The sequence below is a fragment of the Staurois parvus genome, unplaced genomic scaffold (assembly GCF_062004578.1).
Source record: "Staurois parvus isolate SC_StPar_1 unplaced genomic scaffold, SC_StPar_1.0 ptg001349l, whole genome shotgun sequence".
In the NCBI taxonomy this organism is placed as follows: domain Eukaryota; kingdom Metazoa; phylum Chordata; class Amphibia; order Anura; family Ranidae; genus Staurois; species Staurois parvus.
Genome location: NW_028319145.1, coordinates 4,032,745 through 4,048,731, shown reverse-complemented (window position 1 = coordinate 4,048,731; position 15,987 = coordinate 4,032,745). Strand labels below are relative to the sequence as shown.

Genomic DNA, 15,987 nt, shown 5'->3' with positions numbered 1-15,987 from the left:
TCCCCCATTCCTTCATCCCTCCCACACTTCATATCTCTCCAATTCCTCCATCCCTCACCAAATGCTCAATTATGCCATCTCTCAGCAAATCCTCCATCCCTCTTCATTGCCATCTCTCCTAAACTCCTCCATCACTTCTGCTCTCCCCAATGCCTCCATCCCACACCAATTGCTCATTTCCTTTTCCTTGCCATCTCTCCAAATTCCTCCATCCCTGCTCCTCTCCCCAAAACGTCCATCCCTGCTCCACTCTCCAATTCCTCCATTCCTGCTCCACTCTCCAATTCCTCCATCACTTCTCCTCTCCATCTCTCATCAACTTCTTTATCTACATCCCTCCCCAATTCCTCCATCCCTCATCCTCTCCATCTCTTTCAAATTCTTCCATCCCATCTCCACCTCGCCTCAATTCCTCCATTCCCCCCTCCACCTTTCTCTCAAATTTCTTCACCCCTCTCCTTCTCTATCTTTTTCTAATTCCTCCATCTCTTAACAATTCATCCATTCCTTCCCAATTTCTCCATTCTTCCTCCTCTCCAAATCTCCCCAACACCTCCATCCCTTGTCAACTCCATACCTCCATCCCTCCTAAACTTTCTCATCCCTCCTCCTCTCCCCAATTCGTCCATCCCTATTCATCATATTCCCTCCCCAATTCCTCTATCCCTCCTCCTCTCTATCATCCATCCCGCTCCTTCTCGTCCTCTCCCAAATGTATCCATCCCTCGTCCTTTCCATCTCCTCCCAGTTCCTCCATCTCTCCACATTCCTCCATCTCTGCTCCTCTTCATCTCTCCCCAGTAGCTCCATACCTTTCCTCCATCTCTCCCCAACTCATGCATTTTTCCCCCAATTTCTCAATTCCTCTTCCTTTCCATCCCTCTCTAATCCACTCATTGCTCCCCAACTGCTCCATCATTCCACTCCATCTCTCACCAATTTCTCCTTCCCTCTTCATCTCAATCCCTCCTCCTCTCCATATCTTCTCAATTCCTGTCCTTCTCCTCCTCTCACCAATTCATCCATCCATCACCAGTTGCTCGAGTCCTCTTCTGTGTCATCTCTCCATATTCATTCATCCATCCCTCCTCCTCTCCCCGGGTTCCTCTGTCTCTTCTGGGTTCCTTTATCCCTCCTGTGCCCATCTCCTGCAAACCCTCTATTCTTCTCCTCAATTTCTGTATTCCCCCATTCTTACTTCTCTTCCCACCTCTCAATTCCAAAGCCTGCCCCCTCCTCCCCACCCCCCAATTCCTGCCCCCCCTCCACTCCACCCAGCCCCCCCCCCGATTCCTGCCCCCCTCCTCCCCATCCCCTTAATTCCTGCTCCCTCCTCCCTATCCCTGCAAACTCCTCTCCATCCCTCCAATTCCTGCCCCCCCCCCTCCTCCCCATCCCCCCAATTCCTGCCTCCTCCTTCCAATTCCTGTCCCCCCCTTCTCCCCATCCCCCCAATTCCTGCCTCCTCCTTCCAATTCCTGCACCCCCTCCCCCCAATTCCTGCCTCCTCCTTCCAATTCCTGCCTCCCATCCTCCCCATCCCACCAATTCCTGCCTCCCCTCCTCCTCATCCCCCCAATTCCTGCCCTCCCTCCTCCCCCTCATCCCCCAATTCCTGCCTCCCCCTCATCCTCCTCATCCCCCCCAATTCCTGTCCCCCCCCATTTAACACCTTACATCTCTTCTGATGCTCGGTGTCCCTGCCCCCCATCTCCCGCACCTGTCCCCGGCTCCCTGGCTCTTTGTGGCCCCGAGTCTTCTCCTCCTCCTCATCGTCCCAGGTGGAGTCATACTCGGGACTCCACGCCTCCTCGGGGTCCCGGGACATGCTGGAAGCAGGGCCGCGGAGCCAGGGCCCGGGCAGCACCAGGCAGGGGAGCACGGTGCCGGGTTGGTCGGTCTGGAGGCCGGAGATGGAGCCTCCGCTCTATGACAGCTAAAGCACCGAAACTGAAACCCGGCGCTCGTCGGTGACGGAGAGCTCAGGGCGCGCAGGAAGTACGTCACCGAATGTGAAACCGGTCTATCTCCGCCATTGGAGGGGTCGGTCGGGGCTTCAAAAAAATGGCCGTCACCCTGTGCATGGAATGATAGCTGCTGTCTTCAAACAATAATCCAACTGCAGCCATTATTTAGCTGTGGATACAAAGGCTTATCATCGTGTCACGTTCTTATTTCTGCCTGTGACACCCTTGGGGAGATTTATCTTCACATTCTGTTCAGGTGACATCCTTGTGGTTGCCACTGTCACAGGAAGTCACAGACTCACCTTTTCTCACCCTGGTACAAAATGTGTCCCCATTGAAGACAATTCCATCATTTCTTGACCTGACAGATGTTAAACCGACAAAACATAAAAACCTTTCTCTGCTGTATACTAAAAGGGAGGATGCGCCATGCGTGTGTTTATCCGAGTACGGCCCCGTAACGCGCCATGCGTGTGTTTATCCGAGTGCGGCCCCGTAACGCGTCATGCGTGTGTTTATCCGAGTGCGGCCCCGTAACGCGCCATGCGTGTGTTTATCCAGTACGGCCCCGTAACGCGCCATGCATGTGTTTATCCAGTACGGCCCCGTAACGCGCCATGCATATGTTTATCCAGTACGGCCCCGTAACGCGCCATGCGTGTGTCTATCCGAGTGCGGCCCCGTAACACGCCATGCGTGTGTGTATCCGAGTACGGCCCCGTAACGCGCCATGCGTGTGTTTATCCGAGTACGGCCCCGTAACGCGCCATGCGTGTGTGTATCCGAGTACGGCCCCGTAACGCGCCATGCGTGTGTGTATCCGAGTACGGCCCCGTAACGCGCCATGCGTGTGTGTATCCGAGTACGGCCCCGTAACGCGCCATGCGTGTGCGTATCCGAGTACGGCCCCGTAATGCGCCATGCGTATGTATATCCGAGTACAGCTCATAATGCGCCATGCGTATGTACAGTCAGGTCCATAAATATTGGGACATGGACACAATTCTAACATTTTTGGCTCTATACACCACCACAATGGATTTGAAATGAAATGAACAAGATGTGCTTTAACTGCAGACTGTCGGCTTTAATTTGAGGGTATTTACATCCAAATCAGGTGAACGGTGTAGGAATTACAACAGTTTGCATATGTGCCTCCCACTTCTTAAGGGACCAAAAGTAATGGGACAGAATAATAATCATAAATCAAACCTTCACTTTTTAATACTTGGTTGCAAATCCTTTGCAGTTAATTACAGCCTGAAGTCTGTAACGCATAGACATCACCAGACGCTGGGTTTCATCCCTGGTGATGCTCTGCCAGGCCTCTACTGCAACCGTCTTCAGTTCCTGCTTGTTCTTGGGGCATTTTCCCTTCAGTTTTGTCTTCAGCAAGTGAAATGCTCAATCGGATTCAGGTCAGGTGATTGACTTGGCCATTGCAGAACATTCCACTTCTTTCCCTTAAAAAACTCTTTGGTTGCTTTTGCAGTCTGCTTTGGGTCATTGTCCATCTGCACTGTGAAGCGTCCAATGAGTTGTGAAGCATTTGGCTGAATATGAGCAGATAATATTCCCGAAACACTTCAGAATTCATCCGGCTGCTTTTGTCAGCAGTCACATCATCAATAAATACAAGAGAAGCAGTTCCATTGGCAGCCATACATGCCCACGCCATGACACTACCACCACCATGCTTCACTGATGAGGTGGTATGCTTAGGATCATGAGCAGTTCCTTCTCCATACTCTTCTCTTCCCATCCCTCTGGTACAAGTTGATGTCGGTCTCATCTGTCCATAGGATGTTGTTCCAGAACTGTGAAGGCTTTTGTTAGATGTCGTTTGGCATCTAATCAAGTCTTCTCTTGATTGGTGACTTTGACACACATACACCTACCACCTGGAGAGTGTTCTTGATCTGGCCAACTGTTGTGAAGGGTGTTTTCTTCACCAGGGAAAGAATTCTTTGGTCATCCACCACAGTTGTTTTCCGTGGTCTTCCGGGTCTTTTGGTGTTGCTGAGCTCACCGGTGTGAGTTGACAGCAACAGATTCCAAATGCAAATAGCACACTTGAAATGAACTCTGGACCTTTTATCTGCTCATTGTAATTGGGATAATGAGGGAATAACACACACCTGGCCATGGAACAGCTGAGAAGCCAATTATCCCATTACTTTTGGTCCCTTAACAAGTGGGAGGCACATATGCAAACTGTTGTAATTCCTACACCGTTCACCTGATTTGGATGTAAATACCCTCAAATTAAAGCTGACAGTCTTCAGTTAAAGCACATCTTGTTCGTTTCATTTCAAATCCATTGTGGTGGTGTATAGAGCCAAAAATGTTAGAATTGTGTCCATGTCCCAATATTTATGGACCCATAATGCACCATGCGTATGTTTATCCGAGTACGGCCCCATAATGCACCATGCGTATGTTTATCCGAGTACGGCCCCATAATGCACCATGCGTATGTTTATCCGAGTACAGCCCCATAATGCACCATGCGTATGTTTATCCGAGTACGGCCCCATAAGGCTCCACCCCATAAGACTTCACACAGATGATTAGTCCCAGTGTGATTGACAGAAGGAGGAATCTGCTGCTGTTTCAAGCTTTAAAGCAGTATTAAATCCCAAAGCAAAATTGTATTCTATCACAGCATACCAATTCTTAGATGTGGCGGTTGCATTAGTTTTTCTTTTTTTAGGCTTTCTTTCCTTTATTGGTATCTGGGGATCCAGCCTGTAAGTCTGTTGATTTTCAGTCGAACAAGTTCTCCTGCAGATGTAACAGTAAGGCAGGCCACAGACGGGCCATTTATCAGCCAAATTTTCGGCCCCGTTGCCGATGCTGCCATCCATGTCCACGAAAAACGACCATTTTTCGCAGATTTTCTAGCATGACTGATAAAACTAAACGAGAAGATCCGCGAAAAACGGCCGACAGGCTGGCCCCACTAACGGCGTGAATATCAGCCGATTTTTCGTGCGGACTAAAATTCGGCTGATAAACGACCCATCTATGGCCTGCATTAGGGGTATGAGACAAACCATTCACCACTGACAGGGGTGCTTTACAATGATCAGTTTTCATTGTTTGCTGTAACCGCCTATTAAGTATGTGCTGGAGTTTGGCTTTAATTTGTTAGTGTATTTAAATCTGTTAGTACATCACTTCCCTTCTCCCCAGGCAGACAATCCTGCTGTGCAGAGGTGTCTCTGTTGCTCCTTCATCCAGATAGGGGGCACTCTAATACAGGAGGTGTTACTGGCCAGGTGAAAACAGACAGAAGAAAGCCTTCAAAAAATAAAACAAATGCAGCCACCACGTCTAATGATTGTAAGTTGCAATATATCACATTGTTGGTTTTGAGTTTAATACCGCTTTAAGTTCTTAAAGTTTACTTTGTAACTGATTTGGGTGATATAGTATGCAGCGAGAAAACATTACTGTATATTGATATAAATAAATGTAAACTGTAATTACAACTGACTAACTAAGGGCCATGGTGCGCTAGCGACTTTGCAGCAGAGACATAAAGCAGCTACAGCTCTGTGTTCTCGTTTTCTCTGGTGAGCTGTAGCTGGATGCAGAGTTCTTGCTGTACCTGACTACAATGCTGATGTGTGCAGCTACAGATCTGTGCCGTTGTCATCAGAAGCTGCATTGGATGACATGCGTAGCTGCTGAACTTGGTGATTCTACAGCTGGCTCCGAACGCTGCAAAGTGTCAGCCGCTCATGGATGGAGCGACAGATCACATGGAATTCTTGAAAAACTTTAATATCAACCAGGGGCGGACTGACAACTCATGGGGCCCCCGGGCAATAGGGGATCATGGGGCCCCTGTGTCCTTGCCCAAACTCAAAAAAGCCTATGAAAAAGGTACCAGGGGCATCTCATGGGGCCCCCTACTGACCCCGGGCCCTCGGGCAGTGCCCGAGTTTCCAAATGATCAGTCCACCCGATATCAACTTTCTCAGCAACGCAAATACCGAGAAGAGCTATTGTAAAGCTGCTACAAAATGACCACTGTGGCATGGCCTTAACCACCCTCGGTCGCACTGGGGGCAACGTGGCATGTAATTCGCATGCCCTGCGACTTGCAAGCCAAGTGGCACCCTATTGTCTGCAATTACAGCGGTCATATCGGTTCGGTTCCGACTTGCTCAGAGCCGCACCGATTTCTAAAGTAGCACATGCACTACTTTTGGTGCGATTTGCATAGAAATCTGTGTCTGATGTCTCGCAAATCGCACCTGAAGTCGGCAAGTCACCCGACTTTGAAATTGTGCGACTTCACTGTAAGTCGCACGATTTCAAAGTCGGCTTGATGTGACCAGGGGGGGTAAAGCTGAACTCCAGGTATGGTGTACGCTATCAGCTGCAAGCACACTCAGTGTATGTGATACAATAAATAAATATGTGCTGCACTAAACGAACGTGAAAAAAATGTATAAAACTGCACGTATTTAACATGAATAGAAATATATGTGAATAGCTAAAAACAAAAAATCAAGAAACCAAAATAAATCCAGAAAACTGCCCACTTTCACCATGAAGTGATACAAAATGTACATGTGACACCTTCACCAGATGCCCCACAAGGGGGTAAGCGCACCTCACATTAATACCCCAGTACTGGAGTAATAGTAGAAGTTTTTAAGTTGTCTCAGGATGTGCAGTTACATTTTACAGATGGTTATCTCAGATTGTGTCATTACGATTCAATGCCCCTGATGATGTCGTGACAAAACATGTAGGGCGGAGCCACATGAACGAGAGAGTTTCTGCCAAAAATGCATATATTATACATGTTACACAAAAAAATGGCAACTGTCCCAACCTATAACCAGCCTTAGTAGTAAGGTGCATATAAAAAGGCAATGCACATCGAAAACAATCAAAAGATTTCCCAGCAACACTTACCAGCCATCAATTTGGCCCTGTAACAGTTTGCGTTAAAAACAGAGGGTTTTGTTTGCACACATTTGCAGATACATGCGTAAGCCACAGTCCCGCGTCATGGTCCTCTGTATACTGTGGACCTAACTAAAATTTCCAAAGTCTCCATAGTAGGAGCACATGTATAAATGGATTGGTTAAGGGCAGGTATGCCTGGACGAGCTCATCCCTCCTTAAAAAGGTACAGCGACGCATGTGACGCCCCAGCTACACCAACATGACAGCAAAGGCATCCAGTGCATCCTTGCATCCAAATTAGCCAACTACACAAAATATGGCAACCACCCCAAACTACGACGTTGGTGAAAAAATGTTCAGTAGACCTGATTGTTCCTATCTGGGGGAATCACAAGACCCTTCATATAGGGACAGCAACATTACAAATGAATTCATGGAACAGATAATAAGTAAACACAAGAAGAAGAATGTAGGTTTCTGTACTATTTTTTTTTCTTTTTGTACAGTCATTTCATTAATTGTCATCTCTATTAATAAATGCATGTATCACACATAGGTTGCTGGTGGAAAGGGATCTGCTCTTTCTTCAGGGTAAAAGACAACTGTTTTCTGTTCTTTATTGTGCACATACTTTTATTGCATTTAGTATTTTCTGTCTCTTCCATGCCGCTTTGCTTCATTTCTGGAGTTCTTCAATCATTTCTAATAACGGATCTTTACATTTTGTTTTTTACTGTTCCACAGTTCTGTTTTCTGATTCACATTCTGCTTGTTGCCCGCTCTCATCCTTGCCAACTTCTGGCTTAGAATACATTGGTTGGTCTCCATTCTCCCCATCATCTTCTGGCCAAGGCTGCGTTGGTTGGTCTCCATCCTCACTGTCATCTTCTGGCCAAGGCTGCGTTGGCTGGTTTTCATTCTCCCAATCATCTTCTGGCCTAGGCTGCACTGGTTTGTCTCCATTCTCCAAGTCATCTTCTTGCCAAGGCTGTGTTGGTGGGTCTCCATTCTCCCTGTCAATTTCTGACCTAGACTCTATTTGTGGCTCTCTTTTCTCCCTGCCATTTTTTAGATGCTCAACCTTTAACATGTCTTCTTCTGATCCAGACTTTTTTGGCGGCCCTCCTTTCTCCTTATGTTTTACCAATTCACAATCTCTTTGTTGGCCTCTCTTATCATTTTCATCTGCTACCCCAGGCTGCATTGGTTGTTTTCCATTCCCCTTGTCGTCTTTTAACTCAAAACATGTAATTGGCCATCCATTATTCTCATCTTCTGACTGAAGTTCCATTGGCGGCACTTCTTTCTTAGTGTTATCTCCTGAATCACATTCTGGTGATGGCTTTTTATTAGGCTGTTCATTTGCTGCTCCAGTTTGCGCTGACTGCTCTCTATTATCCTTGCCTTCTTCTGGCCGAAACTTTGTTGGTAGCTCCCTCTTATCCTTATCTTCTTCTGAGCTAGACTCGCCTTTCTTCTTGTCATCTTCTAACTCTCCATTTTCACTGACTTTTCTTGACTCTGACTCAGTTAGCTCCTTTTCAATGTCCTTGTTACCTCTGGACACAGACACCACTGGAGAATCTTCATTGTCTCTGCCATTTCTTAACACAAGCACTATTGGTGACTCTTCGTTCTCCTTATACTCGTTTGTGTTTTCAGTCCTTTGTGATGTACTTTCTTTTTCTACTGAGTCATGCGCTGGCAGGTGGCTATCAGACTCTGTTTTTTCTGTCCTTTTACGCTCTTTATTTTTTTTTCCATTTGCAGGACTGCTGGTAATGCGGCCATGGTCTGTGAAGCAGTAAAAATCTACAATTAGAAATATGATATTCACTGGACTTAAAACATTTAATGAATATAATAATCTTATTAGCCAATGGGATTTCTTGTTATCCTTACTTTCTAGCACGCATTCTCTGTCATCTTTTGAGCTGCGATTATTTTGGACGCTTAGAATTTCATCCTGTGCTTGCACATCTTTTGACCCATCATCAGACTTTTCCACAGGAGAAGGTGCTGGAGGTCGGAGTTTTCGGAGTGTCCTCACAGGTCCCCAGATAAACTGGTCTTTTGGTTCATAGTTCTCCCAGGCAAACAGCACCAGTTCCTTGCGCTCACTTTTGTTCTTTACAGTAAACATGAAATAGTTCAGAGCACTTTCTTTTACTTTCTGTAAATTACCATGACACAAGGTCTCCTCCAGAAAGAACCTGACCAGCGGGACCTGGTAATGTTCGTAGCCAAATTCCCCCAAACACTTAAGGATGCGTGTGATTCGGAGGTTGTTGTTTGTGTGACTGTGGAAAAAAAAATCAATTGAGACACATTGTTCTTTACAAACTGTTATTAACAGCCATTTTCATGGTGAAATTGCTAAAAGACAAAATTCTTGCTCCTGGATAAGTGTCAGCATCATGTCACAAGCACCTTTAGTAGTTATAAATGGAACTGGAGTACAATTAAGCACATGGCTATAAAATCTTAAAAGACCCCGTCTGAGCCACATATGCACACCACTTATAGCCTGCCCCGTCATTGCTCAGCTGCACCCCTGGACATAGCACCAGAATACCAGCATGCCAGAACTATAGACCAGATTCTCAGGGCAAGGTGAGGTTGAAAGCATCATGTAGCCACCAGCATAACAGGTGAGCAGCAGAAGTGCCCAACAAAGCACAGGGAGAGTGAAGGACAGAGGAAAGCCAGGGGTTGTGCAGTGGAGTCAGGAACAAGCATTAGTCAGGACTGGCATAAAATTAAAGGACATCACCACATGGCAGGGTCAGCAATCAGGAATAAGAGGGTGAGCAAAGTAACTTTGTTGAGGGAAGTTATGAGTGGGATCAACAAGTAATACAACTATTTTACAGGGGGAAGTAACTACTGTGTTAATCCTTTTGGCAGTCCGCATTATATGTGTGTAGCACCTTCCTAGTTTAGCTCGGGGGAGCTAGACACTAATGGTTCGTTTGGAGCTGATTATCAGCTCAGGTGAGATAACCATAGAGGTCAAATTCTGGTCAGGACTGAGAGACTCTGCAGGCCAGCCCCTATTGGATTTCCCCCTGCTCTGAGGATTTCGGAGGAGAGCCTTGGAGGCAGTGGGTAGATCTGAGGAGTGGTTGGTTGCACACTTAAGGAACCTCAGCCAGTCCTCAACAGAAGGCTTGGCAGGGGGCTGGGACTCCCTTAAAAGTGGAAGAGCCTGCTCAGTAGCAGGAGGGTGGAGCAGGAAGATGTAAGGGGGAGGAGGAAGGCTGCCAGGAAGCCTAGTGGGATGGGGTCTGCCTGTGAGCCTGGAGCTGGAAAGGAGAGGGGTATAGGAGAGGATCTGAGAGAGGGGTATAGGAGAGGATCTGAGTGAGTACACCTGCACCCCCTGGGAGGATAGGAAAGGAGCACTCTGGTGGGAAACCAGATTAGCCCTCTGCCAGTGCCTGTGTACCTTATCTAAAGGAACAGGAGCCAGATCCTGCTCAGCAAGAAAGTCTCCAGATTTCTGGGTGAAGAGGAGTTCATCAAGGGTCTGGGATGGTACAATCAGCCATGGCATTCCCTGTAATTTGTTAGAAAAAGTTTCCTTTATGTATCAGTCTTCATCTACCCTTTACAGCACAGGAACAATTACAGACACACCGCTATCCTATTCCCATGTACTCTGTAGCTCAAAGCTAAAATCCAGGCTGAACAAATATTGTCTGATTACAAGAGCCATGTGTATTTGTATTTGAATTTTGGTGGCTTTTAAGTATTTCTTTCAGATCTGAGCAGTAATCCAACATGAAGCAACTTCTGTACCTTCCTATTTCCTGTAATAAAGACCGGCCACTGCTGCTCTCTCTCCTTGTGCAGGGTGACTGGTCTTGTCCCCACCCACTCCTGTAGTTTTTTGCAGTCAGCCTGTAGAGCAAGGTTTCTCAACCAGGGTTCCTCCAGAGGTTATTTTAGCAATAAGCAATTTCCACCTCTCAGAAGAGCTCCCACTGACACCATTGATCTTTTTAGCTATCTGTAAGGGGCTCATTCTTCTCAAGGGTTCCTCCATGTTCAAAAGATTCAGAAAGGCTGCTGTAGAGGGGGGACCCTAATGGGTCCCATTCGCAGTTCTGCTCTTGCCCAGGCTATGTGTAGCACAGTGGTTATATCAGCACTGCTTCTACAAGGGAATATCTGGGTTTGCAAAGGTAGTTATTGCATGCAAAGTGAATGAAATATCTTTAAAGGATTCCTGGTCAGTCATCAAGAGCCTGATGTCCATTATGTATGAAAATGTACAACTCACCTATTAAGGTTTGAAAATCTTTCCCTCCAGTTCCCTGCCCGGGCCACTTCTCCAGTCTCTGAGTCCACTAGTTGGATGCCATAAAATCCCAGCATGAGCCTATAGGACTCCATGAGCCTCTTCATTACCCCGTCATCTCTCTTCATTTTCTGAAACAGATACAACAGAAAGTGAAGTGAGCCAGATCCTTGATGAAGGCTAATATGACAGGAGCAGAGCAAGAGAGAGCAGTTCTAGATGGCAGGTTAGTTAAGGGCACATAGTACACAAGAATTGGTTAAGTTAAAGTATAACCAAAAGGCAAAAAATTTTTTTGTTGTTTTGGATAGAACAGAGATGGTTTAGAACCCCTGTCAGTTCTTATTGCTGTCTGTGTCCCCATTAGGGAGATTCATCCTCTCTATTTGTCACGTTTACCGTTCTTATTGAAAGTGAAAGACAATCCCAAATTTTGGGTTGTCTCCAGAAAAGTAATAGAGGGGAAATTTTTCAATGGGGACATTAGTTCTGGTGGCAACCACAGATTTTTTCACTTTCGAGGGATTTCATCTCACTTCCTCTTTTGGCTATGGGAGAGAAAGTGCAACTAAAGTTCCCAATCAGACAAAGATGGCAAAGAGACCTGACAAGGGGTTATATGTCGTACGCCTCCTTTGCTCTATCATGACAAAAAAAAGTTTTGCCCCAAGTTCTACCTTAAATAGGTGGATGGACGGATGGCGGTCAAAAAATGTTGCAATTCATATGGTTTACTTCTGTATGCAAAGAAGTAAAAACAATATATGCCGCACTGTGTTTGGTGAGGAGATATGAAAACGTAAATTCTTCCACCCAACTGGACATACTTACCCTACCTTCACTCTCAAGCTGCTCCTTTTGCTCCTTTCAGCAAAGAGAAGACCTGTGTAAGTCCTTCTTGTTGGATCCTACATAGGTCTAAGGACTAATTTCCTGCCCTCCTGTGAAATTACTCCATACTGGCAATTGGACACTGAAGCTCTTCATTGTGCGACAAAAGGGAAGTAAGTCACATGGTCCCTGTAACAGACCCAACCGGGACAGGACTTTTGGAGAGGACTGCAGGCTAGTCTCTTGCCTATTACTGACCATGGGCCCTAGCATCTGAGTGAGCTCTATTCTTTGGGAGGTGTGTTCCTGGGGGGTACCTTTGCAGTAGTATTTCTTCCAATGAAGTCCATGTCTTCTCAAAACACACAGATTCTGAAAACTGGAGGACCAGGATACAGATCTGGGATCTCTGTGCCCAAACCATAATTGATTGCTTCAACCTTTCTCCTAGACTCAAAGCAGATGTTAATATAAATCAGCTGTGTCTTTGTCCCGCTTGTAATTCAGTAATTGAGTCACCTATTGTTTCTGTCTGTTGGCTAGTCCTCCTGGAGGTTCCTAAATGATGTGATTAGTTTAGTCAACTTCGCGTTGTTACCTAATCAGTGTGGGATGTTTATCCAAATGTGTAATAATCGTTTTTATTGTTCATGTGGGGACTCCCCTTATTTTTGAAGTGTATAAAAACCTGTATTTCTGTGCAATAAAGTCAGTTCCAGTTTGCACCCAAGCTAGTGTTGTCTAGTTCTTGGGTGCAATGCCAGCTACAGTGAAGGAAATAAGTATTTGATCCCCTGATGATTTTGAATGTTTGCCCAATCACAAAGAAATGTAACACTGAGAGACAGAATAGCAACAAAAAATTCAAAAGAAATGCATGTCTAACAAATTATGCACTGATTTGCATGTTCATGAGGGAAATAAGGGTTTGATCCCCTATCATTCAGCAGGATTTCTGGCTACCAGGTGTCTTTCATACAGGTAACAAGTTGAGATTAGAAGCAGTCTCTTAAAGGGAGTGCTGATAATCACATTTTGTTACCTGTATAAAAGACACCTGTCCACAGGAGCAATCAAACAATCAGATTCCAAACTTTCCACCATGGAGAAGACCAAAGAGCTGTCCAAGGATGTCAGGGACAAGATTGTAGGCCTACACAAGGCTGGACTGGGCTACCAAACTTTCGCTAAGCAGCTTGGTGAGAAGGTGACAACAGTTAGTGCAATCATTTGCAAATGGAAGAAACACAATACAACTGTCAGTCTTCCTAGGTCTGGTGCACCATGCAAGATCTCAACACAGTCACTACGCTGACAAGGACTGAAATCCTGCAATGCCCGCAAGGTCCCTCTGCTCAAGAAAGCCCATGTCCAGGCCCATCTGAAGTTTGCCACTGAACATCTGAATGATGCAGAGGAGGACTGGTTGAAAGTGTTGTGGTCAGATGAGACCAAAATCAAGCTCTTTGGCATTATCTCAACTCGCCGTGTTTGGAGGAGGAGGAATGCTGCCTATGACCCCAAGAACATCTTATACTCATTAAGGAAGTCACCTGGAATTATTGATTTGATTTGAATCACTGGGAAAAGTCACATATATTTTTCATTTAAGACCGATTTATTTTTATATTTTTTTTGTATGATGAGCACGGGATGGCATTTTGATTTCACATGATTTTCTGTTTTTCACAAGTTTATTAATAATGATTTTTTATATATTTATTGGAAATATGTATTGATTTAATATTCAAAGAAGGAGCGCAACATATTATTTTTATATCATTTTAGTGCAGCTTGTCATCTATCGTCTTAATATTTCCATCTCTCACAACCTGTGTTAAGGGGTATATTTATCAGCTAGTATGTTAGGTCCATTCTTAGCCCTTGATTCACCAATGCAGCAACATAAAGAAGGATGGATCACAAGATGACTTTATTCACCAGTCTGGTACCTCAATCTCCTGTATCGTAAGTGGCTCAGCAGATTTGTTCACACCAGGTTCCTGCAGTGGAAACAGCCTACAAAAAAAACAAAACAAAACAAAAAAAAAACAAAGATTGCTCAGCAATTATTATTATTATTATACAGGATTTATATCGCGCCAACGGTTTGCTCAGCATTTTACAATATAAGGCAGACAATACAGCAACAATACAGTTCAATACAAGAGGGATAGGAAGGCCCTGATCCTGGGAGCTTACAATCTAAAAGGGAGGGGCTAGTGGTACAAAAGGTAATAACTGTGGGGGATGGACTGGTAGGAGGAATAGAAGATTCCATTATTAGCTGAAGGCAGGATAGGCTTCCCTGAAGAGATAGGTTTTCAGAGATCGCCTAAAAGTGGGCAGAGTTGGCGATAGTCTGATAGATGGGGGTAGAGAGTTCCAGAGGATGTGGGAGGCTCTGGAGAAGTCTTGGAGACGAGCATAGGAGGAGGAGACAAGGGAGCTAGAGAGCAGGAGATCGTGGGAGGAGCAAAGAGGACGGTTTGGGTGATATTTGGAGACAAGATTGGTGATGTAATTGGGGGCGGAGTTATAAATGGTTTTATCTGTTATTGTTAATGTTTTGAATTTTATCCGTTGGGCAATTGGCAGAGAGGGATGGAGGACAGTGTAGGGATTGGCAGAGAGTGATGGAGGACACTGAGGGGAGGCCAGTGGAGGGATTGGCAGAGAGGGATGGAGAACACTGAGTGGAGGCCAGTGGAGGAATTGGCAGAGACGGATGGAGGACACTGAGTGGAGGCCAGTGGAGGGATTGGCAGAGAGGGATGGAGGACACTGAGTGGAGGCCAGTGGAGGGATTGGCAGAGAGGGATGGCAGATACAGAACGGTTAGTAAGGTGGATGAGTCTGGCAGCAGCATTCATGATAGACTGAAGAGGGGATAGCCTGCGATGAGGTCGGCCAATGAGAAGGGAGTTACAATAGTCAAGGCGAGATATAACAAGGGAGTGAATAAAGTTGCTTAGTGGTTTCAGAGGTTAAGAATGGGCATATCTTGGAGATGTAGTGGAGGTGAAGTCTGCAAGATTTGGACAGTGATTGGATTTTGGGCTGAAAGGACAGATGGGAGTCCAGGATTACACCTAGTACCCTGGCATGAGGGGAGGGACTGATGGTTGTTTTATTGATCTTGATGGAGAAGTCAGGGGAGGGGGCACAGGCTGGAGGGAATAGACATAGACATAAACTTGACACTTCCAGGAGTGTCAGATGCAGAAGACTGTTTCGGCCTGCGTAGCTCTTAAAGTGAATAACGTTCCACAACACTGGCAGCATGAAAGGTAGGCAATAACCCTTGTCCTTACAGACCGACCTTATTTAAACAAAAATTCACATAGAGTTACGTTTAGGAACTTTCAGTAAAGGTGGAGCAAAGCTTCCACACTATTTTTGACACTTTTTGTCACCTCACCATTGAATGAAGTTAGGATTCGATTCTAGTTCATAGTAATTAAATTTCCAGTTCTGATGGAGGTCGTCTATAAATACTCCTGTATTGGATAAAGAGAACAGGTCATACTTTCAACTGTTGATGCCAAGATGGACCAAATATACGAGGGCTCTTCAAAAAGTTTCTGCACATTTTTATATTGAAAAAAAGGCGGAAACTTTTTGAAGAACCCTCGTACAACAAGCCTAACAGTGACCTGTGTTGTATACAGCATACTTCACATACATTAGGTTTATAAAACTTTCCTTTTATATTCTTGTAGGAAATTCCCATCCTGTGTACTCATGCACAAGCACACAATTAGACCGCTCACCCCCGAACAAAGGGGCACCTAGTAGCAGACAGGTTCTCCCTAAGTAGTACAAAGTCCACCAGTCAACCAAGCACACCAACAATTAAAACTTAGTCTATGGGATGTCTCTTTAGGATTTATTGCAGATAAACTAGAAGGAGGAGAGGGTTTATGGTCATGGGATACTCCAAAATTATCAGCAACT

General features: G+C 45.5%; 1 protein-coding gene across 1 annotated transcript in view; it reads right to left on the bottom strand.

The window, feature by feature from the left end:
* LOC149436741 (uncharacterized) overlaps nucleotides 1-15,987 on the bottom strand; it is a 43,797-nt gene that overhangs the window by 14,904 nt on the left and 12,906 nt on the right. Inside the window, exons 5-10 of the mRNA XM_089661561.1 lie at nucleotides 15,452-15,530; nucleotides 13,983-14,049; nucleotides 11,182-11,330; nucleotides 8,799-9,196; nucleotides 7,631-8,690; nucleotides 1,721-1,925 (exon numbers count right to left, since the gene is read on the bottom strand). Coding sequence (XP_089517687.1) covers nucleotides 1,721-1,925; nucleotides 7,631-8,690; nucleotides 8,799-9,196; nucleotides 11,182-11,330; nucleotides 13,983-14,049; nucleotides 15,452-15,530 — 1,958 coding nt within the window. The remainder of the gene's footprint in view (nucleotides 1-1,720; nucleotides 1,926-7,630; nucleotides 8,691-8,798; nucleotides 9,197-11,181; nucleotides 11,331-13,982; nucleotides 14,050-15,451; nucleotides 15,531-15,987) is intronic.